The sequence below is a fragment of the Amblyraja radiata genome, chromosome 10 (assembly GCF_010909765.2).
Source record: "Amblyraja radiata isolate CabotCenter1 chromosome 10, sAmbRad1.1.pri, whole genome shotgun sequence".
Taxonomy (NCBI): Eukaryota; Metazoa; Chordata; class Chondrichthyes; order Rajiformes; family Rajidae; genus Amblyraja; species Amblyraja radiata.
In genome coordinates this window covers 69,071,860-69,096,397 of record NC_045965.1, presented here as the reverse complement: position 1 = coordinate 69,096,397, position 24,538 = coordinate 69,071,860, and the positions used below count along the sequence as shown (strand labels likewise).

At 51.1% G+C, this 24,538-nt stretch overlaps 1 protein-coding gene across 1 annotated transcript in view; it reads left to right on the top strand.

Annotated features, from left to right (window-relative positions):
• The first annotated feature begins 130 nt into the window (after window positions 1–130).
• Window positions 131–24,538, top strand: part of col24a1 (collagen type XXIV alpha 1 chain) — a 191,561-nt gene continuing 167,153 nt past the window's right edge. Inside the window, exons 1-2 of the mRNA XM_033029102.1 lie at window positions 131–382; window positions 21,507–21,571. Of these exons, the coding sequence (XP_032884993.1) occupies window positions 327–382; window positions 21,507–21,571 (121 nt within the window). The 5' untranslated portion in view covers window positions 131–326. The remainder of the gene's footprint in view (window positions 383–21,506; window positions 21,572–24,538) is intronic.

The following is a 24,538-nucleotide window of genomic DNA, read 5'->3' as shown; positions in this document are numbered from 1 at the left end:
GGGGGAGGGGAGGGGAGGGGAGGGGGGGTGTGAGTGAGAGGGGAGGGGGGGTGTGAGTGAGAGGGGAGGGGAGGGGAGGGGGGGGGGGTGTGAGTGAGAGGGGGGTGTGAGGGGGAGGGAAGTGTGAGTGAGCAGGGGGGGGTGTGAGTGAGTGAGCAGGGGGCATCGATGCCGGGCGACACGTGAGGAGCGGACAAGGAGACACACTTGTACACACTTGTACAGACTTGCCCTCCGCCCCCGCGCTCGCCACTCTCAGATGAAGCAGCGGCGCCGCACTTCCCTGGTTTTGCTTCGGGGTTCGCTGTGTGGACAGATGCATACAAATGCATTTAGGAACCCAGAGGCTAAAGGATAGATGGATCTGGCCCCCCGCCGGAAGGTGAGTGTGTGCTCTCCGCTTGCCTGATCATCCCCTTGCCTGCCAGCGCCGCCAACTTCCCCAAGTTGCCTGGTTTTGTTGCTTTAAACCCTCGCCTTACACAGGAGAAAAGTCCCAGAGTGCTGGAGTAATTCACGCAGCATCTGTGGACAGAAGGAATGGCTTGGGGTCGAGACCCTTCTTCAAACTGAGATTCAGGGGAGAGTGAAACGAGAGACATAGACGGCGATGTAGAGAGATAGAGAGAGAGAGAGGAGGAGGAGGGAGGGGGGGGGGGGGGAGGCAGCGAGAGAAACGTTGACCGGCGCCGCCTTGTGTGACATATAAGATTATTAAGGGCTTGGACACGCTGGAGGCAGGAAACATGTTCCCGATGTTGGGGGAGTCTGGATGCTAGAGAGCTAGATAGGGCTCTTGAAGATAGCGGAGTCAGGGGATATGGGGTGAAGGCAGGAATGGGATACTGATTGGGGATGATATACTCCTGCACCTATTGTCTATTGACACTTATATCTCTCTGTGAGTCAAGTGTGGGCGCCTGTAGCTGGGACGAGGGACTGATTCTCGCTCCGGAGACAGATGTGTATTCTCAGACAGATGTTCATCTGGGCAAAGAGACGCCAGAGATGTGTAGGAAGGAACTGCAGATGCTGGTTTACACCGAGGATAGACACAAAATGCTGGAGTAACTCAGTGGGACAGGCAGCATCTCTGGAGAGAAGGAATGGACGACATTTCGGGTCGAGACTCTTCTTCAGACTTGGTTCTTGATTTTGTTCTTGAGTTTGAAGAAGGGTCTCGACCCGAAACGTCACCTATCCATGTTCCCCACAGATGCTGCCTGACCCGCTGTGTTACTCCAGCACTCTGTGAAACGTCACCTATCCATGTTCCCCACAGATGCTGCCTGACCCGCTGTGTTACTCCAGCACTCTGTGAAACGTCACCTATCCATGTTCCCCATAGATGCTGCCTGACCCGCTGTGTTACTCCAGCACTCTGTGTCTGTCTGCAGTTCGCTGTATATAACGTGCAGAAAACGCAGCGTAGTCGCAGGGAAACCAGACCAACTCGGGATGAAATAGCCAAGGCTATTCAGAGAGTCGTACAGCACGGAGCCAGGCCCTTCGGCCCCGCCATCCATGCCTAGCAAGATGCCCCATCTAAGCTCGTCCCATTTACCCGCGTCTGGCCCTGAACCTTTCACATCCGCGTACCTGTCCAAGTATCTTTTCAATATTGTCCTAGATCCGGCCTCAACCACCTCCGCCGGCATGAAGAGGCCAGCATTAGAGGCGAGCACAGATTGTGGACGGTACACAGGCCGGGGGACGGGGGACGGGGGGGGGGGACACGGAGGGGGAGGGGGTTACATGGAGTGGAGGGGGAGGGGGTTACATGGAGGGGGGGGGGGTAGGGTCCGGAGGGGGTTACATGGAGGGGGAGGGGGTTACATGGAGGGGGGGGGGGGGGTGTAGGGTCCGGAGGGGGTTACAGCGAAGAGTGGGGGTCGGGGTGGAGTATGTCTGTGTCTGAGAGAGAGACAGTAAAGCCCAGACAGGCTGCTGTTTACTCCAGAGCGCATGTAAACAGCTGGTGAAACGTACACTTCCGACACCACTCGGCCAGCGATCTTTAACACTTTAAATCCCGAATATTTTCTCTTTAAACTTTCACAATGGAGTCCGGACTAACTAATCAAGACCCCGTGTTTACTATCCCAACGTTTAAGAAACAGTTAGACAGGAACATGGATCGGACAGGTGTGTGGGATATGGACCAAGCGCAGGCAGGTGGGACTAGTGTAGCTGGGACATGTTGGCCGGTGTGGGCGAGTTGGGCCGAAGGACCTGTTTCCACGCTGTATCACTCTGTGACTAACGTCCACTCTGATAGCGCACATTCGGTGGGATAGACAACAGGTGCAGGAGTAGGCCATTCGGCCCTTCGAGCTAGCACCGCCATTCAATGTGATCATGGCTGATCATCCCCAATCAGTACCCCATTCCTGCCTTCTCCCCATATCCCCTGACTCCACTATTTTTAAGAGCCCTATCTAACTCTCTCTTGAAAGCATCCAGAGAACCGGCCTCCACCGCCCTCTGAGGCAGAGAATTCTACAGACTCACAACTCTCTGTGAGAAAAAGTGTTTCCTCGTCTCCGTTCTAAATGGCTTACCCCTTATTCTTAAACAGTGGCCCCTGGTTCTGGACTCCCCCAACATCGGGAACATGTTTCCTGCCTCTAGCGTGTCCAAACCCTTAATAATCTGATGTTTCAATAAGATGCCCTCTCATCCTTCTAAACTCCAGAGTATTCAGTCCTCAACTCAACATTCAACAAGTAGTTAGACACAAAAAGCTGGAGTAACTCAGCGGGTCAGGCAGCATCTGTGGAGAAGGAATGGGTGACGTTTCGGGTCGTGACCCTTCTTCAAGCGTCGCCCATTCCTTCTCTCCGGAGATGCTGCCCGTCCCGCTGAGTGACTCCAGTCCAGCATATTGTGTGTGTGTGTTTAGTGATGTGTCGGTCCTGACCCCGCCACTGTCGGGAGGATGGTCTAGTCCCGTGTTGGTTAATGCGTGTGTGGACTTGCCGTTTGCTGGAGACTTGGCCGGGTTGAGGGGAGATGCTCTATGCTGGGCGGGATTCATTGCAATCTGCCCCCGCTCTTCACAAGCGCTCTCCTCTCCCCGCTGTTTATAAATAACAGCTCGCTTGTCCATCTGTCCACTGCTCGCTCTCGCAGTCAACTCCAACAGCAGTGCGCGGAGATAAACAGTTTGTTTTAGAAGGAAGTGCAGATGTTAGACATAAATGCTGGAGAAACTCAGCGGCTGAGGCAGCGTCTATGAAGCGAAGGAAACTTATAGGGTCTCGACCCGAAACGCCACATATTCCTTCTCTCCACAAATGCTCTTCTCTCTCAACTGCTGAACGTGTGTGTGTGAGTTGGCCCAACGCATTCTGACACTATCCCCGTACGGAAAAGAAAAGCCCGCGGTGAATTCTTTCGTCCCCGAGGTAATTAATGGCAGGCGCGTAATGTCCCAGGGAACAGTCACCAGAAAGGTCTCCGGCGCTTGACAAGATGACACCTTGAGGTGCACTTGTCCTCAACATTAGAGTGCTCTCAATGCACACAGTCTTTTACCCCAGTGGCCCCTACATCGACAACCAGGCAGCATAGGGTTGAGGTGAAAAGGGGAAAGATTTAATAGGAACCTGAGGATGTTGCCAGAGGGTGTGAGCTACAGGGAGAGGTTGAGTCGGCTGGGTCTCTATTCCATGGAGTGGAGGAGGAGGATGAGGGGAGATCTTATAGAGGTGTACAAGCTCATGATGGGACTAGATAATGGGGGAATCGAGGACCAGAGGACATAGGTTCAAGGTGAAGGGGGAAAGATTTAATAGGAACCTGAGGGGTCACTTTTTCACACAGAGGGTGGTGGGTGTATGGAACAAGCTGCTGGGGGAGGTAGTTGAGGCTGGGACTATCCCATCCTCAGAAACAGTTTAAGAAACAGTTAGACAGGTACATGGATAGGACAGGTTTAGAGGGATATGGGCCAAACGCAGGCAGATGGTAGATGGGCACGTTAAACGGCATGGGCTAGTTGGGCCAAAGGGCCTGTTTCCATGCTGTATGACTGCGAACCTGAGACTGCGAGGCAACTTTTTCACGCAAAGGATGGTGGGCGAATGGAATGAGCTGCCAGAGGAGGTGGTTGAGGCTGGCACTATAATAACATTCAAAAGACAATTGGACTAGTACATGAGGTAGAAACCAATTGCTGGAGTAACTCAGCGGGACAGGCAGCATCTCTGGAGAGAAGGAATGGGTGATGTTTCGGGTTGAGACCCTTCTTCAGACTGATGTCAGGAGGGGGCGGGACAAAGATAGAATGTGGTTGGGGATAGTAAGACTGGTGGGAGAAGGGAAGGGGAGAGAGAGGGAAAGCAAGGGATGGTTGATGTTAGAGAAGTCAATGTTCATACCGCTGGGGTGTAAGCTGCCCAAGCGAAATATGAGGTGCTGTTCCTCCAATTTGTGCTGGGCCTCACTCTGACAATGGAGGAGGCCCAGGACAGAAAGGTCAGATTGGGAATGGGAAGGGGAGTTGAAGTGCTGAGCAACCGGGAGATCAGCTAGGTTTAGGCGGACTGAGCGGAGGTGTTCAGCGAAACGATCGCAGAGCCTGCGACAGGAGTCCACACCTGGAGCAGCGATTACAGTAGATGAGGTTGGAGGAGGTGCAAGTGAACCTCTGCCTCACCTGGAAAGACTGTCGGGGTCCTTGGATGGAGTCGAGGGGGAGGTAAAGGGACAGGTGTTGCATCTCCTGCGGTTGCTGGGGAAAGTACCTGGGGAGGGGATGGTTTGGGTGACAATAAACAATAGACAATAGGTGCAGGAGTAGGCCATTCGGCCCTTTGAGCCAGCACCACCATTCAATGTGATCATGGCTGATCATCCACAATCAGTACCCCGTTCCTGCCTTCACCCCATATCCCCTGACTCCGCTATCTTTAAGAGCCCTATTTAGCTCTCTCTTGAAAGTATCCAGAGAACCGGCCTCCACCCCCCTCTGAGGCAGAGAATTCCACAGACTCACCACTCTCTGTGAGAAAAAGTGTTTCCTCATCTCCGTTCTAAATGGCTTACTCCTTATTCTTAAACTGTGGCCCCTGGTTCTGGACTCCCCCAACATCGGGTACATGTTTCCTGCCTCTAGCGTGTCTAGCGGGTGGGACGAGTTGACCAGGGAGTTGCGGAGGGAACGGTCTCTGTGGAAAGCGGAAAGGGGTGGAGATGGGAAGATGTGGCCAGTAGTGGGATCCCGTTGGAGGTGGCGAAAGTGTTGGAGGATTATATACTGTATGTGACGGCTGATGGGGTGGGACAAGGGGGACTCTGTCCTGGTTATGAATGGGGGAAGGGGGAGCAAGAGTGGAGCTCCAACGGGATCCCACTTCTGGCAATAAACTAAACTCAACTCAACTCTGGAGGTACAGAAGCTCAAAAGTGCGCACCACCAGTCTCAGGAACAGTTTCTTCCCCTCTGTTATCAGGCTTCTGAACAGTCCATCCATAACCTAGGGTACTGTCCGATTCACCTCTACCCCATTGCGGACATTGGACTTTGTCTGTGGAACTGATATGCTACAATGCTGAGAACTATATTCCTGCACTCTGTATCTTCCCCTTTGCTCTACCTGTTGTACTGGAGTTTGACGATTGTATTTACATTTAGCATTATCTGATCTGAATGGATAGCGTGCAACAGAAAGCTTTTCACTGTACCTCGGTACACGTGGCAATAATAAGCCTAAAGCAGTGGCGACCGGTGCCTGATGTAACCGTGTATCAGAATGAAATGAGGGAGGAGGAGAGGCTTCAGCTTTTGATACCTAGAGGGAGGAAGCTGCAAAGACCTTTCTTTGGAAGGATGAGGGGGTACCTCATTGAAACGTAAAGAATTGTGAAAGGCCTGGATAGAGAGGATGTTTCCACTAGTGGGAGAATCTAGGACCAGAAGTCACAGCCTCAGAATTAAAGGACGTTCCATTAGAAAGGAGATGAGGAGGGATTTCTTTAGCCAGAGGGTGGTGAATCTGGGATTTATTGCCACAGACGGCTGTGGAGGCCACAAGTCAGTGGATATATTTAAGGCAGAGATAGACAGATTGTTGATTAGTATGGGTGTCAGAGGTTATGAGGAGAAGGCAGAATGGGGTAGAGAGGGAGAGATAGATCAGCCATGACTGAATGGTGGAATAGACTTGATGGGCCGAATGGCCGGATTCTGTTCCTAGAACTTACGAACATTAGAATAAGTTGCTGCAGATGCTGGAAAATCGAAGGTAGACAAAAATGCTGGAGAAACTCAGCGGGTGAGGCAGCATCTATGAAGCGAAGGAAATAAGCGACGTTTCGGGTCGAAACCTATTTCCTCACCCCCTGAGTTTCCCCAGCATTTTTGTCTACCTCTTATAAAATGTGTAATGCATTTCCCACTTGGGCAGCTGCTGGGTTGATGCTAATGCCCCTGTGTGTGTGTCTGTGATATTACTCTGCACTGTACACCATGTGTTGGAGGAGGTTGCATAGGGACAAATATTTGCATTGCTTTTCGCTTCCACTCATCATATTTGATTGCTCACACGTGCAGGCGTAGAATAAGCTGTAAATATGTGTCAGAGTGTTCACCATCTAATGGTGTCTGCTGTCCATAAGAATAAGGGGTAAGCCATTTAGAACGGAGATCAGGAAACACTTTTTCTCACAGAGAGTGGTGAGTCTGTTGAATTCTCTGCTTCAGAGGGCGGTGGAGGCAGGTTCTCTGGATGCTTTCAAGAGAGAGCTGGATAGGGCTCTTTAAGATAGCCGAGTCAGGGGATATGGGGAGAAGGCAGGTACGGGGTACTGATTGGGGATGATCAGCCATGATCACATTGAATGGCGGTGCTGGCTCGAAGGGCTGAATGGCCTACTCCTGCACCTATTGTCTATTGTCTATTGAACTGCTGATGCTGGAAAATCGAAGGAAATAGGCAACGCTTATCGAAAACGGAAGGAAATAGACAACGTTGCCTATTTCCTTCGCTCCATAGATGCTGCCTCACCCGCTGAGTTTCTCCAGCATTTTTGACTACCATCTAATGGTGTCTGACTGCTTCAGTGTAGAGGTGAGGCAGCTCTCAGGTGGATTCACCACTTCATTATCAAGCACTTGGAGTGCAGGGATGGAGTCATTGACTCCAGTCTACAACCCAAGGATTTGTGTAATGCACAAGTTATTGAGTCACAGAGCACGGAAACAGACCCTTCGGCCCGACTTTTCCATGCCAACCAAGATGCCCCATCTATAGTTTAATTTAAGGGCCTGTCCCACTTTGTGATTTTTTTGGAGACGGCCGGCATCATTGACTGACGTAACAGGTCACCGAAATATTCACGGCGTGACGCGGCGGTGATGCGGCGTGATGACGTATTGGCGCGCGGTGTTTTTTCAAGTGTCGCAACATTTTTCTTGTCACCGCTGGATTTTGAAATGTTCAAAATCTTTTGGCGACACTGATATAGTCACTGATGCCGGCAGTCGCCGAAAAAATCGGCAAGTGGGACAGGCCCTTAAGGGACACAGCGCAGAAACAGGCCCTTCGGCTCTCGCAGTCCACGCCAACCAGCGATCCCCACACATTAACAATACTATCCCACACACACTGGGGACAATTTTCAATCTTTATTTACTGAAGCCAATAAACCTACAAACCTGCACGTCTTTGGAGTGTGGGAGGAAACCGGAGCACCCGGGGGAAACCCACGCGGTCACAGGGAGAACGTGCAAACTCCGTACAGACAGCACCCGTGGTCAGGATCGAACTCCGGGCCTCTGGCCCTGTAACCGCTGTAAGACAGCTGCTCTACCGCTGTGCTATCCTGCTGTTCCATATCTCTCTAAACCTTTCCGATCCATTGTTGATGGAATGACGGGAAAATGTGTGGATGGCGGATATCTTGACCAGTTGCATGGTAGTGCCATGGACTGTTGCTACTGGAGGGGCTTTAATACCCAGAGGAGCGAACTCTGTGGCGGGTAAGTCCAGACCTGGCCTCTACCTGTTAAACCAAGATCAGGAATGTGAGGGTGATCATCACAGACTGGGCATTTGTGAATGTGGCCTGCTGAAGCATGGTCCTTTACCTCAAGGAGTGCCTATATCAACGGGAGAACTCTGTTTCAGTCCCGTGTACCGAGGTCCAGTGAAAAGCTTTAGTTGCATGCTAACCAGTCAGCGTAAAGACAATACATGATTACAATCGAGCCGTTCGCAGCACCACACCCATCCACCCACACACAGACCATCGGCATTGTACCCAGCTTCTACTGGTCTCTGCAAAAGGCAGGAGTCAAGAGAGTTTAATTGTCAAATGTACCAACAGGGAACTATGACATTCTTACTTGCAGAAGCACAACAAATATATGAACATAGTACAGTAAAACCTGTATTAAACAACACAATGAGGCCAAACACAAATTGGAGGAACAGCACCTCATATGAATATTGATTTCTCTAACTTCAAGTGGCGCAGCAGGTAGAGCTACTGCCTCACAGCGCCAGAGACCCGGGTTCCATCCTGACTACGGGTGCTGTCTGTACGGAGTTTGTACGTTCTCCCCGTGACCTGCGTGGTACATTCCAAAGACGGGCAGGTTTGTAGGTTAATTGGCTTGGTATAATTGTAAATTGTCCCTAGTGTGTGTGGGATAGTGTTAGTGTGCGGGGATCGCTGGTCGGCACGGACCCGGTGGGCTGATGGTCCTGTTTCTGCGCTGTCTCTAAACTAAACTAAACTAACCCTTGCATCCCCTCTCTCTCTCCGTCCCTCCCTCCGACCCTAGTCCTGTTGAGTTTCACTGTCTGTGTAACTCGTTATCACCTACCCCACTGCCAACAATGGACCATTGTGGGCTCCACCTTTGTTTGATCATCATTGTTTTTTGCACATCTTTGATTAATTTGTTCTATGTACCTTCTATGTATCTTGTTTCTCTTTCCCTGACTCTCAGTCTGAAGAAGGGTCTCGACCCAATACGTTGCCTATTCCTTCGCTTCAGCGATACTGCCTGACCCGCTGAGTTACTCCAGCCTTTTGTGTCCATCTTCAGAGTGTGTAGAGCAGGGAGCTGAGCACGCAGCCTACAGGTGCTCCTGTGATAATGGTTATCGAGGAGGAAGGTGTTGCTGCCTGTTGGTACTGATTGTGTTTTGTTGATGAGCAAGTCAAGGATCCAGTAGCAGGGGGCAACTGTTAATAGACAATAGGTGCAGGAGTAGGCCATTCGGCCCTTCGAACCAGCACCGCCATTCAATGTGATCATGGCTGATCATCCCCAATCAGTACCCCGTTCCTGCCTTCTCCCCATATCCCCTGACTCTGCTATCTTTAAGAGCCCTATCTGACTCTCTCTTGAAAGAGGCAGAGAATTCCACAGAGTCACAACTCTCTGTGTGAAGAAGAAGAAGTGTTTCTTCATCTCCGTTCTTACCCCTTATTCTTAAACTGTGGCCCCTGGTTCTGGACTCCCCTAACATCGGGAACATGTTTCCTGCCTCTAGCGTGTCCAAACCCTTAATAATCTTATATGTTTCAATGAGATCTCCTCTCATCCTTCTAAACTCCAGAGTATACAAGCCCAGCTGCTCCATTCTCTCAGCATATGACAGTCCCGCCACCCCGGTAATTAACCTTGTAAACCTACGCTGCACTCCCTCAATAGCAGGAATGTCCTTCCTCAAATTAGGGGACCAAAACTGCACACAATACTCCAGGTGTGGTCCCACTAGTGCTCTGTATAACATTTGTACAGGTTCATGGATAGGAACGGTTTAGAGGGATGTGGACCAAACATGGGCAGGTGGGACTGGTGTATTTGAGATATCTTGGTCAGCATGGGCAAATTGGGCAGAAGGGCCTGTTTCCATGCTGCATCACTCTACAATCCAGGGAGAGGTGGGAGGGGTGTGTGACAGACAGTGAATCAGGCAGTAAAACATTGATATCAGTTTGTCAGTTTAGTTTATTGTCATGTGTACCGAGGTACAGTGAAAAGCTTTTGTTGCGTGCTAACCAGTCAGCGGAAAGACAATACATGATTACAGTCGAGCCGTCCACAGTGTACAGATACATGATAAGGGAATAACGTTTAGTGCAAGATAAAGTCAGCAAAGTCCGATTAAAGATAGTCCAAGGGTCACCAATGAGGTGGATGGGAGGTCAGGACCGCTCTCTAGTTGGTGAGAGGACGGTTCAGTTGCCTGATAACAGCCGGGAAGAAACTGTCCCTGAATCTGGAGGTGTGCGTTCATTTTCACACTTCTGTACCTCTTGCCTGATGGGAGAGGGGAGAAGAGGGAGTGACCGGGGTGAGACTGGTCCTTGATGATGCTGCTGGCCTTGCCGAGGCAGCGTGAGGTGTAGATGGAGGCGATGGAAGGGAGGTTGCTTCTTCAATGTTGCGATAGTCCCTGCCTCAACTACCTCCATGGTCTTGGCTCATACAGAAGCTCCCTCTCCACCCCTGCTGGGATGTAGTCTGTTGTAGATGAGAATCAAAGCTGGCCACCAAAGCTAGAATGATGGGGACATTAATATTGGAAGATAATTAATCAAGGTGCTGATTCTGAATGTGTGAAGTTGTCTCCCATCAGTCAAGAGGTACAGAAGTGTGAAAACGAACGCACACCTCCAGATTCAGGGACAGTTTCTTCCCGGCTGTTATCAGGCAACTGAACCGTCCTCTCACCAACTAGAGAGCGGTCCTGACCTCCCAGCCTCATCATTCACTGGATGTTTTCAAGAGAGAGTCAGATATAGCTCATAGGGCTAACAGATAGTCAAAGTCCGATCAAGGATAGTCTGAGGGTCACCGATCAGGCAGATAGTAGTTCAGGACTTCTCTCTGGTTGTGGTAGGATGCTTCAGTTGCCTGAGAACAGCTGGGAAGACACTGTCCTAGTGATGGATGCAAGGTGGATGCAGATGTGGGCAGTGCTGTCCACGGACTCCCTCTCCTGGGTAATCACACCCCAGCTGTCAGGCCCGGTAGAACACAGAGAGGGAGAGTCCTTGTAAACATTGACATTTACAGACCAAAGGTAAAGCAAACGATGTGAGCGGATGCGAGAGTTCCGGAATAATCTCCAGGGCGCAAGGTTTAATTAGAGCAGCGTTTGAAATGCCTCTTTGAAGGCAGGCTTCCTCACTGGTAGTTGTTCGTCAGCTAATGGGGCACGCTGCCGCTTCAAGAAGAACACCATACAGGGGTGTCAATTATGTCGGTTTTTAACCTGTAACCCTTTCCTGGCTAACATACGATGAGCGTTTGTCGGCACTGGGTCAGTAGTTTAGAAGGATGAGGGGACCCCTCATTGAAACTTACAGAATAGTGAAAGGCCTGGATAGAGTGGATGTGGAGAGGATGTTTCCACTAGTGGGAGAGTCTAGGACCAGAGGGCACAGCCTCAGAATTAAAGGAAGGAGATGAGGAGGAATTTCTTTAGTCAGAGGGTGGTGAATCTGGGGAATTCATTGCCACAGACGGCAGTGGATGCCAAGTCAATGGATATTTTTACGGCAGAGATAGATGAATGCTTAAACTATTATTAATGTTTTATGTGTCATTCCTAACTGTCACTGTATGTCGTTGTCACTTGCGGGCAGAGCACCAAGGCAAATTCCTTGTATGTGAATACTTGGCCAGTTAATTTATTCATTCATTCATTGATTAGTGCGGGTGTCAGGGGTTATGGGGAGAAAGCAGGAGAATGGGGTTAGGAGGGAGAGATAGATCAGCCGTGATTGAATGGCGGAGTAGACTTGATGGGCCGAATGGCCTAATTCTACTCCTACCGCTTATGAAGAGATTCAGCAATGCAGGTTCAGTTCAAAGCTGCTGCCTGTGTGGAGTTTGCTCGTTCTCCCTGTGACTGCCAGGGTTCCCCCACCCCGGTGTCCCGGTTTCCTCCCACGCCCCCGCTAGTTTCACTGTTTGTAGCCCCTCGCTATCACCTCTTACACAGCCAACAATGGATCATTGTGGGCTCCACGGCCTTTACTGCCGGCTCTGTTTGTTCTACACATTTTCACGCCTGTAGTTTCCCTCTCCCCTAAATCTGTCTGAAGAAGGGTCTCAAAACCGAATAGTCACTCATTACCTTTTCTCCAGAGATGCTGCCTGACCCGCTGAGTTACTCCAGCACTGTGTGTGTATCTGATGAATGTATGATGCTTTATTGTCACAGTGAGATACTTGTTTTGCAGACACAAGGAATGTAAAGAGTTTCCACACATGTGGTGCTGACAAAGTTACGAAGAATTCCAGTCAGGCCCCAATGCTCCCCCTTTGTCCTCAGCGGCGTGTCCCGCCTCCGGCACGCACGCTGGCCCCTTCCTCCACTGCCAGCCCCTTCCTCCACTGCCAGCCCCTTCCTCCATCAATGGCCCCTTCCTCCATCACTGGCCCCTTCCTCCATCACTGGCCCCTTCCTCCACCACAGGCCCCTTCCTCCACCACAGGCCCCTTCCTCCATCACTGGCCCCTTCCTCCATCACTGGCCCCTTCCTCCATCAATGGCCCCTTCCTCCACCGCTGGCCCCTTCCTCCACCGCTGGCCCCTTCCTCCACCTCTGGCCCCTTCCTCCACCACAGGCCCCTTCCTCCACCACAGGCCCCTTCCTCCACTGCAGGCCCCTTCCTCCACCACAGGCCCCTTCCTCCATCACTGGCCCCTTCCTCCACTACAGGCCCCTTCCTCCACCACAGGCCCCTTCCTCCACCACAGGACCCTTCCTCCACCACTGGCCACTTCCTCCACTACAGGCCCCTTCCTCCACTGTGGGTGGGTCCTCTCCTGATGGCTTTGTGGCTTCAGCCCTGAGTTGGGTAGTGGGGACCCACCACGCTGTGTACTGCGGGAGGTGTGAGCAAACACCATGATGGTGCCACCTTTACATGCGGCAACTCCACTGGCAGTGAAAGCAAACTAAGAGCAGAGCCCTCTCCCGGGGCAATGTCCGCAGCTTTGAGGGACTAATTATCTCGGCGGTAATTAGCTGGCAGCCGCAGGGTTACAGGTGCGGGCGGAGGGAGGTGTCGGCTGTGATTACCAGCAGAGTGCTGAAGGATTTCACTGCCAGAGGTCACAGCCAGCGACCCAGAAAGTTGCTGCCTGCAAGTCAGGCCCGGCGCAGGTGTGGAGTGTGAGTCGTACAGTCCACCGGGCAAGTGCCAGGAGAAAAGAGACAGAGTGCTGGAGTAACTCAGCGGGTCAGGCAGCATCTGTGGAGAACATGGATAGGTGACGTTTCACAGGTCTGTGTGTAGTAGGGGACAGATGCAACAGTGGATCAGCCGGCAAACTGCATTGTCACACTCCGAACGCAAAACGTGAAGTGAGAAAAAGAGGTGGCACGGTGGTGCAGCGGGTAGAGCTGCTGCCTCACAGCGCCACAGACCCAGGTTCCATCCTGACTACGGGTACTGTCTGTACAGAGTTTGTACGTTCTCCCCCTAACCTGCGTAGGTTTTCTCCGAATGCTCCGGTTTCCTCCCACACTCCAAAGACGTGCGGGTTTGTAGGTGAATTGGGATATCATAGAACTAGTGTGCAGGTAATTGAGGGTCAGTGGGGACTCGGTGGACCCAAGGGCTTGTTTCCACATTGTATCTCTAAACATGAACATTCTTACTTGATGCAGTTACCAGGCCCAGATTCTTGCTATTGAGGGAGCGCAGCGTAGGTTCACAAGGTTAATTCCCGGGATGTTGGGACTGTCATATGCTGAGAGAATGGAGCGGCTGGGCTTGTACACTCTGGAGTTTAGAAGGTTGAGAGGGGATCTTATTGAAACATATAAGATGATTAAGGGTTTGGACACGCTAGATGCAGGAAACATGTTCCCGATGTTGGGGGAGTCCAGAACCAGGGGCCACAGTTTAAGAGTAAGGGATAAGCCATTTAGAACGGAGACGAGGAAACACTTCTTCACACGGAGAGTGGTGAGTCTGTGGAATTCTCTGCCTCAGAGGACGGTGGAGGCAGGTTCTCTGGATGCTTTCAAAAGAGAGCTAGATAGGGTTCTTAAAGATAGCGGAGTCAGGGGATATGGGGAGAAAGCAGGAACGGGGTACTGATTGTGGATGATCAGCCATGATCACATTGAATGGCGGTGCTGGCTCGAATGGCCGACTCCTGCACCTGTTGTCTATTGTCTATTAATGCAATAACACACAGAGAATATATAATAATCAATAATACATTAATAACTGTAAAACTAGGTAACTATATGAATGCATAACCAAAGTCCACAGTGCAACCACACACACAGTCCGCAGAAGACCACATGTTGCTGAGGTTAGTGTTGTGCAGTGTTCAACAGCCTGATGGTTGTTGGGAAGAAGCTGTTCCTGAACCTGGAGGTCACAGTTTCCAGGCTCCTGTACCTTCTTCCCCATGGTAGCAGCGAGGTACAATAACTACATTTAAAAGACATTAAAGGGAAGGTTATGTCTACCTTAAGTTCAAAAGACGAATGATTTAGAACTTGGAACAGGGCAGAAGCAGGCCCTTCCACCACCATATCTTGGCCAAGTTAAACGTCTCACCTGCTGGAAGTGATGCACATTTCTCCATTCCCTGTCTCTTCATGTGTTGTGTGAATGCTACATAAGCACCACTATCGTATCTGCTTCCAGCACCACCCGGGCGTCACAGTGGCGCAGCGGGTAGAGCTGCTGCCTCACAGCGCCGGAGACCCGGGTTCCATCCTGACTACGGGTGCTGTCTGTATGGAGTTTGTACGTTCTCCCCGTGACCTGCGTGGGTTTTCACCGGGAGCTCCGGTTTCCTCCCACACTCCAAAGACGTGCAGTTTGTAGGTTAATTGGCTTGGTATAACTGTAAATTATCCCCAGTGTGTGTAGGATAGTGTTAGTGTGCGGAGATTGGTGGTCGGCGCGGACTCGGTGGGCCGAAGGGCCTGTTTCCTAAACTAAACTAAACTAAACCACTCCTGGCAGCTCAGTCCAGGCCCCCACCTGTGTGAATAAACCTGCCCTGCATATCTCTATTAAACTTTCCCTCTTTTAGCTATGCTCTTTAGTCTTGGACATCTCCACCCTGGGGAAAAGGTTCTGACTGTCTGCCCTCTCTGCGCCTCTCATCACCTGAAGGTCTTTGCTGGACAAAAATGCTGGAGAAACTCAGCGGGTGAGGCAGCATCTATGGAGCGAAGGAAATAGGGCGACGTTTCGGGTCGAGACCCTTCTTCAGACCGATGCGGGGGGGGGGGGGGGGGAAGAAGAAAGGAAGAGGCGGAGACCCCCCCACCCCACATCAGTCTGAAGAAGGGTCTCGACCCGAAACGTTGCCTATTTCCTTCGCTCCATAGACGCTGCCTCTCTTGCTGAGTTTCTCCAGCATTTTTGTCTAGCAAAGACCTTCAGATGATGAGAGGCGCAGAGAGGGCAGACAGTCAGAACCTTTTCCCCAGGGTGGAGATGTCCAAGACAGTTTCTCCAGCATTTTTGTCTACCTTCGATTTTCAAGCATCTGCAGTTCTTTCTTAAACATTTGAAGGTCTTCCATCAGCCGTCTCTACTCCCTCTCTCACCTCATAGTTCTGCCTTCTCGTCTTTGACATTTCAATCCAGGGACACGGACACAGTTGAATGGTCTTTTGCCGTGCGTGTGACATGGGAAGGGCACATTTAGTGAGCATGTCTAGGAGGAATGCACTGGGTGTGAGTGTGTGTGGTTCAGGCCAGGGTGAGTGTTATGTGTGTTACGTTGTGAATGAAACAGCTGTCCCTGAGTTCACTCAACTATCCTGTAATCAATGTGACTCGGTGTCCAATTTTGATGGATTACCGAGCAATTGGAACGATTGTAAAAACATCTGATTGGGGGGGGGGGGGGGGGGGGGGGGGGGGGGGTGGGGTCCTCAGGGGACGTGTAGACGGGGCAGTGTGCGGAGATCATTAAACCAGCTGCAACCTGGAGTCGGCCTCGCCAGCCTCTGATCACGATCTTGCAGCTCCCTCACACTGACACACGCACTTCTCTACAGCGGGTGGAGCTGCTGCCTCACAGCGCCACACACCCAGGTTACATCCTGACTACGGGCGCTGTCTGTACAGAGTTTGTACCTTCTCCCCGTTTTCTCCCGTTTCCTCCCACATTCCAAAGATGTGCAGGTCTGTAGGTTAATTGGCTTTGATAAAATTGTAAGTTGTAAAATGTCCCTAGTGTGTGGAATAGTGCCAGTGTACGGGGGGACTCGGTGAGCAGAAGGGCCGGTTTTGGTGCTGAATGGCTAAAGTCTGAAGTGTGGATGGGCCATCTTGGTTGGCATGGACTAATTGGGCCAAGGTCCAATGATGCATAACTCTAACTAGGATCAGTATTCAATAAGTGCATGCTGTGCAGGGACATGATGGGCTGAAGAATGGTCTCGACCCGAAATGTCACCTATTCCTTTACTCCAGAGATGCTGCCTGACCCGCTGAGTTACTCCAGCACTCAAAAACGTCACCTATCCATATTCTCCACAGATGCTGCCTGACCCGCTGAGTTACTCCAGTATTTTATTGTCTGCTTTCGATTTTTCCAGCATCTGCAGTTCCTTCTTAAACATAACTCATTTTGTGTGTTTCTCTTTAGGAAACTCCTCCTCTTCCTGGTCACAATATGCATGGCTCTGGGAGTTGTACCTGCCCACGCCCCTGCTAGTTTCACTGTTTGTAGCCCCTCGCTATCACCTCTTACACAGTCAACAATGGATCATTGTGGGCTCCACGGCCTTTACTGCCGGCTCTGTTTGTTCTACACATTTTCACGCCTGTAGTTTCCCTCTCCCCTAAATCTGTCTGAAGAAGGGTCTCAAAACCGAATAGTCACTCATTACCTTTTCTCCAGAGATGCTGCCTGACCCGCTGAGTTACTCCAGCACTGTGTGTGTATCTGATGAATGTATGATGCTTTATTGTCACAGTGAGATACTTGTTTTGCAGACACAAGGAATGTAAAGAGTTTCCACACATGTGGTGCTGACAAAGTTACGAAGAATTCCAGTCAGGCCCCAATGCTCCCCCTTTGTCCTCAGCGGCGTGTCCAGCCTCCGGCACACATGCTGGCCCCTTCCTCCACTGCCAGCCCCTTCCTCCACTGCCAGCCCCTTCCTCCATCAATGGCCCCTTCCTCCATCACTGGCCCCTTCCTCCACTGCCAGCCCCTTCCTCCACCACAGGCCCCTTCCTCCACCACAGGCCCCTTCCTCCACTGCCAGCCCCTTCCTCCATCACTGGCCCCTTCCTCCATCACTGGCCCCTTCCTCCACCACAGGCCCCTTCCTCCACCACAGGCCCCTTCCTCCATCACTGGCCCCTTCCTCCATCACTGGCCCCTTCCTCCATCACAGGCCCCTTCCTCCACCACTGGCCCCTTCCTCCACCGCTGGCCCCTTCCTCCACCGCTGGCCCCTTCCTCCACCGCTGGCCCCTTCCTCCACCGCTGGCCCCTTCCTCCACCTCTGGCCCCTTCCTCCACCACAGGCCCCTTCCTCCACCACAGGCCCCTTCCTCCACTGCAGGCCCCTTCCTCCACCACAGGCCCCTTCCTCCATCACTGGCCCCTTCCTCCACTACAGGCCCCTTCCTCCACCACAGGCCCCTTCCTCCACCACAGGACCCTTCCTCCACCACTGGCCACTTCCTCCACTACAGGCCCCTTCCTCCACTGTGGGTGGGTCCTCTCCTGACGGCTTTGTGGCTTCAGCCCTGAGTTGGGTAGTGGGGACCCACCACGCTGTGTACTGCGGGAGGTGTGAGCAAACACCATGATGGTGCCACCTTTACATGCGGCAACTCCACAGACAGTGAAAGCAAACTAAGAGCAGAGCCCTCTCCCGGGGCAATGTCCGCAGCTTTGAGGGACTAATTATCTCGGCGGTAATTAGCTGGCAGCCGCAGGGTTACAGGTGCGGGCGGAGGGAGGTGTCGGCTGTGATTACCAGCAGAGTGCTGAAGGATTTCACTGCCAGAGGTCACAGCCAGCGACCCAGAAAGTTGCTGCCTGCAAGTCAGGCCCGGCGCAGGTGTGGAGTGTGAGTCGTACAGTCCACCGGGCAAGTGCCAGGAGAAAAGAGACAGAGTGCTGGAGTAACTCAGCGGGTCAGGCAGCATCTGTGGAGAACATGGATAGGTGACGTTTCACAGGTCTGTGTGTAGTAGGGGACAGATGCAACAGTGGATCAGCCGGCAAACTGCATTGTCACACTCCGAACGCAAAACGTGAAGTGAGAAAAAGAGGTGGCACGGTGGTGCAGCGGGTAGAGCTGCTGCCTCACAGCGCCACAGACCCAGGTTCCATCCTGACTACGGGTACTGTCTGTACAGAGTTTGTACGTTCTCCCCCTAACCTGCGTAGGTTTTCTCCGAATGCTCCGGTTTCCTCCCACACTCCAAAGACGTGCGGGTTTGTAGGTGAATTGGGATATCATAGAACTAGTGTGCAGGTAATTGAGGGTCAGTGGGGACTCGGTGGACCCAAGGGCTTGTTTCCACATTGTATCTCTAAACATGAACATTCTTACTTGATGCAGTTACCAGGCCCAGATTCTTGCTATTGAGGGAGCGCAGCGTAGGTTCACAAGGTTAATTCCCGGGATGTTGGGACTGTCATATGCTGAGAGAATGGAGCGGCTGGGCTTGTACACTCTGGAGTTTAGAAGGTTGAGAGGGGATCTTATTGAAACATATAAGATGATTAAGGGTTTGGACACGCTAGATGCAGGAAACATGTTCCTGATGTTGGGGGAGTCCAGAACCAGGGGCCACAGTTTAAGAGTAAGGGATAAGCCATTTAGAACGGAGACGAGGAAACACTTCTTCACACGGAGAGTGGTGAGTCTGTGGAATTCTCTGCCTCAGAGGACGGTGGAGGCAGGTTCTCTGGATGCTTTCAAAAGAGAGCTAGATAGGGTTCTTAAAGATAGCGGAGTCAGGGGATATGGGGAGAAAGCAGGAACGGGGTACTGATTGTGGATGATCAGCCATGATCACATTGAATGGCGGTGCTGGCTCGAATGGCCGACTCCTGCACCTGTTGTCTATTGTCTATTAATGCAATAACACACAGAGAATATATAATAATCAATAATACATTAATAACTGTAAAACTAGGTAACTATATGAATGCATAACCAAAGTCCACAGTGCAACCACACACACAGTCCGCAGAAGACCACATGTTGCTGAGGTTAGTGTTGTGCAGTGTTCAACAGCCTGATGGTTGTTGGGAAGAAGCTGTTCCTGAACCTGGAGGTCACAGTTTCCAGGCTCCTGTACCTTCTTCCCCATGGTAGCAGTGAGGTACAATAACTACATTTAAAAGACATTAAAGGGAAGGTTATGTCTACCTTAAGTTCAAAAGACGAATGATTTAGAACTTGGAACAGGGCAGAAGCAGGCCCTTCCACCACCATATCTTGGCCAAGTTAAACGTCTCACCTGCTGGAAGTGATGCACATTTCTCCATTCCCTGTCTCTTCATGTGTTGTGTGAATGCTACATAAGCACCACTATCGTATCTGCTTCCAGCACCACCCGGGCGTCACAGTGGCGCAGCGGGTAGAGCTGCTGCCTCACAGCGCCGGAGACCCGGGTTCCATCCTGACTACGGGTTCTGTCTGTATGGAGTTTGTACGTTCTCCCCGTGACCTGCGTGGGTTTTCACCGGGAGCTCCGGTTTCCTCCCACACTCCAAAGACGTGCAGTTTGTAGGTTAATTGGCTTGGTATAACTGTAAATTATCCCCAGTGTGTGTAGGATAGTGTTAGTGTGCGGAGATTGGTGGTCGGCGCGGACTCGGTGGGCCGAAGGGCCTGTTTCCTAAACTAAACTAAACTAAACCACTCCTGGCAGCTCAGTCCAGGCCCCCACCTGTGTGAATAAACCTGCCCTGCATATCTCTATTAAACTTTCCCTCTTTTAGCTATGCTCTTTAGTCTTGGACATCTCCACCCTGGGGAAAAGGTTCTGACTGTCTGCCCTCTCTGCGCCTCTCATCACCTGAAGGTCTTTGCTGGACAAAAATGCTGGAGAAACTCAGCGGGTGAGGCAGCATCTATGGAGCGAAGGAAATGGGCGACGTTTCGGGTCGAGACCCTTCTTCAGACCGATGCGGGGGGGGGGGGGGGGAAGAAGAAAGGAAGAGGCGGAGACCCCCCCACTCCCACATCAGTCTGAAGAAGGGTCTCGACCCGAAACGTTGCCTATTTCCTTCGCTCCATAGACGCTGCCTCTCTTGCTGAGTTTCTCCAGCATTTTTGTCTAGCAAAGACCTTCAGATGATGAGAGGCGCAGAGAGGGCAGACAGTCAGAACCTTTTCCCCAGGGTGGAGATGTCCAAGACAGTTTCTCCAGCATTTTTGTCTACCTTCGATTTTCAAGCATCTGCAGTTCTTTCTTAAACATTTGAAGGTCTTCCATCAGCCGTCTCTACTCCCTCTCTCACCTCATAGTTCTGCCTTCTCGTCTTTGACATTTCAATCCAGGGACACGGACACAGTTGAATGGTCTTTTGCCGTGCGTGTGACATGGGAAGGGCACATTTAGTGAGCATGTCTAGGAGGAATGCACTGGGTGTGAGTGTGTGTGGTTCAGGCCAGGGTGAGTGTTATGTGTGTTACGTTGTGAATGAAACAGCTGTCCCTGAGTTCACTCAACTATCCTGTAATCAATGTGACTCGGTGTCCAATTTTGATGGATTACCGAGCAATTGGAACGATTGTAAAAACATCTGATTGGGGGGGGGGGGGGGGGGGGGGATGGGGTCCTCAGGGGACGTGTAGACGGGGCAGTGTGCGGAGATCATTAAACCAGCTGCAACCTGGAGTCGGCCTCGCCAGCCTCTGATCACGATCTTGCAGCTCCCTCACACTGACACACGCACTTCTCTACAGCGGGTGGAGCTGCTGCCTCACAGCGCCACACACCCAGGTTACATCCTGACTACGGGCGCTGTCTGTACAGAGTTTGTACCTTCTCCCCGTTTTCTCCCGTTTCCTCCCACATTCCAAAGATGTGCAGGTCTGTAGGTTAATTGGCTTTGATAAAATTGTAAGTTGTAAAATGTCCCTAGTGTGTGGAATAGTGCCAGTGTACGGGGGGACTCGGTGAGCAGAAGGGCCGGTTTTGGTGCTGAATGGCTAAAGTCTGAAGTGTGGATGGGCCATCTTGGTTGGCATGGACTAATTGGGCCAAGGTCCAATGATGCATAACTCTAACTAGGATCAGTATTCAATAAGTGCATGCTGTGCAGGGACATGATGGGCTGAAGAATGGTCTCGACCCGAAATGTCACCTATTCCTTTACTCCAGAGATGCTGCCTGACCCGCTGAGTTACTCCAGCACTCAAAAACGTCACCTATCCATATTCTCCACAGATGCTGCCTGACCCGCTGAGTTACTCCAGTATTTTATTGTCTGCTTTCGATTTTTCCAGCATCTGCAGTTCCTTCTTAAACATAACTCATTTTGTGTGTTTCTCTTTAGGAAACTCCTCCTCTTCCTGGTCACAATATGCATGGCTCTGGGAGTTGTACCTGCCCACTCACGAGGTAAGGTCTTGTGTTCTTCACTGGCGTCTCCAGGCATGTTTCATTATCATCCACACGCACGCACACACACATGCACACACACACGCACACACACACACACACACACACACAGTCAGTACACACTGCGTGCAATACCCAAGGTAGACAAAAATGCTGGAGAAACTCAGCGGGTGAGGCAGCATCTATGGAGTGAAGGAATGGGTGATGTTTCGGACCCTTCTTCAGACTGATGCGGTGGTGGGGGGGGGGGGGGTGGGCGGGAAGAAGAAAGGAAGAGGCAGAGACATTGGGCTGTGGGAGAGCTGGGAAGGGGAGGGGAAAGAGGGAGAAACCAGGGACTACCTGAAATTGGAGAAGTCAATGTTCATACCTCTGTGGTGTAAACTGCCCAAGCGAAATATGAGGTGCTGTTCCTCCAATTTACAGTGGGACTCACTCTGGCCATAGAGGAGGCCCAGGACAGAAAGGTCGGATTGGGAATGGGAGGGGGAGTTGAAGCCACCGGGAGATCTGCATTTTTGTCTACCTTTGATTGTTCCAGCATCTGCAGTTCGTTCTTAAGCCATGCCCAAGACTCTCTGTGCTTGCTCACGTCTCACTGCAGCTGAATGCATGTTGAACAGGAACATCTAAACCTTGCAGAATCAGCATCCGTGGACAGAGAATAAATGGACAGCACAGTAACGCAGCTGGTAGTGCTGCTGCTCACAGCACTGGAGACCCGGGTTCGATCCTGACCTCCGGTGCTGTCTGTGTGCGGAGCTTTGCTCCCTCTACACTAGAGGGCCAATTAACCTACAAACCTGCACGTCTTTGGGACGTGGGAGGAAACCGGAGCACCCGGAGAAAACCCACGCAGTCATAGGGAGAACGTCGAAACCACACACACACACACACACACACACACGAGAGAGAGAGAGAGATAGGGCTCTTAAAGATAGCGGAGTCAGAGGATATGGGGAGAAGGCAGGAACTGATTGGGGATGATCAGCCATGATCACATTGAATGGCGGTGCTGGCTCGAAGGGCCGATTGGCCTACTCCTGCAGCTATTGTCTATTGTCTATTGTCACACACGCACAGCCCAAAGTCAGATCTGAGCCGGGGTCTCTGGCGCTGTGAGGCAGTGGCTCTACCCGCTGCTCTACCGTGCTGCTCCGATGGCTCTGGTCCACCAGGTCTGACCCAGCCGTGTGTTATTGCCCTGAGGGATTCTGTTGCCAGCAACTCTGCAAGTTCCAAGGCACAGACACCCTCTACACTGGAGACAAGCCTTCCTCTGCTGCCCTCTCATCCTCCATCCAGTCGCCTTCAAACTGTGTCCCTGTAATTATCACTTCCGATGAAAAAGGAATGTAAAATGTAAAATACAAGGTAGACAAAAGTGCTGGAGAAACTGGGTGGGTGCGGCAGCATCTATGGAGCGAAGGAAATAGGCAACGGTTCGGCCCGCACAAAACCACTCGAACAGACTGTTGACAGGATTGGGAATAAGGAACGAACTGGGAAAACTAGACAACTTGAAGCAGAAGCTGTTGAGAGAAGATTTAACGCTAATACATACATTTTTGAGGGCTTGACGGAGAATGAATTTGCCTGGGCCGAGGTCGAACGCCAGGGCCCATTGATGTGGAGCAATTGGCAGCAGGGTTTGATGTGTTTTTCCGCTCGAGGTAGTGTGGGTGTGAAACTCTGGCTGAAGGTGATCAGGCTAGAAGCCCATCACCGCGCCTGTGAACTTGGACTTGTACAGGTGTATATGAAGAGTCATGATTCTCAGGACTGCGGGGTGAATGAGGAAAGTCGTGATGAAGCGAGCTAGCTCTTTCACTGGCAGCGCAGATACGAGGGGTGGAATAGAGCTGCTACACTGACGTTTTCTACCAATCCACACAGTGCAACCACTTGGATCAGGAGATCGCCCAGCTCCGTGTCCCTGCCAGTTTGTAGCAGTTAGCGTTCACACATTGCTAAAGTTTATTCTTCAAATTATACTACTTGGAATGAATGAATAGGTTTATTGGCCAAGTATTCACATACAAGGAATTTGCCTTGGTGCTCCGCCCACAAGTAACAACATGACATACAGTGACAGTTGTGAATGACACGTTAAACATTAAACATTAATAATAAAACATTATTGATTAAACATGTGAATTAAATAAAATACCAGAGCAAAAGGAGGCTACAGATTTTTGTTCAAGAAGGAACTGCAGATGCTGGAAAATCTGTCGGTAGACAAAAATGCTGGAGAAACTCAGCGGGTGCAGCAGCATCTTCTTCAGACTGAAGAAGGGTTTCGGCCCGAAACGTTGCCTATTTCCTTCGCTCCATAGATGCTGCTGCACCCGCTGAGTTTCTCCAGCATTTTTGTCTACTGACAGATTTTTGGTTATTGAGTAGAGCTACTACTCGTGGATAAAAACTGTTTTTATGTCTGGCTGTGGCAGCTTTGACAGTCCGGAGTCGCTTTCCAGAGGGGAGTGATTCAAAGAGTTTGTGGCCGGGGTGAGAGATGATCTTACCCGCTCGCTTCCTGGCCCTTGCAGTGTACAGTTTGAACTGCTTAGAAGCGACATGAAATATGTAATTTAATCCTACATCTTTTTGTAATCTTTTTATCCTCAAGATAATCGATCTCTAATTAGTACCACACCACCCCACATATATATTTACTCAACAAACCAGCATTTCTAGTTTGCAGGGAATAGTTTAAAAAGCTTCAATCAGTTGACATTCCCTGTTGTTGGAGATGGCAGGCAGATACAAGTTCAGTTGAGTTTATTGTCCCGTGTACCGAAGTACAGTGAAAAGCTTGTGTTGCGTGCTAACCAGTCAGCGGAAAGACAATACATGATTACAATCGAGCCGTCCACAGTGTACAGATACATGATAAAGGGAATAACGTTTAGTGCAAGGTAAAGCCAGTAAAGACCGATCAAGGATAGTCCGAGGGTCTCCAATGAG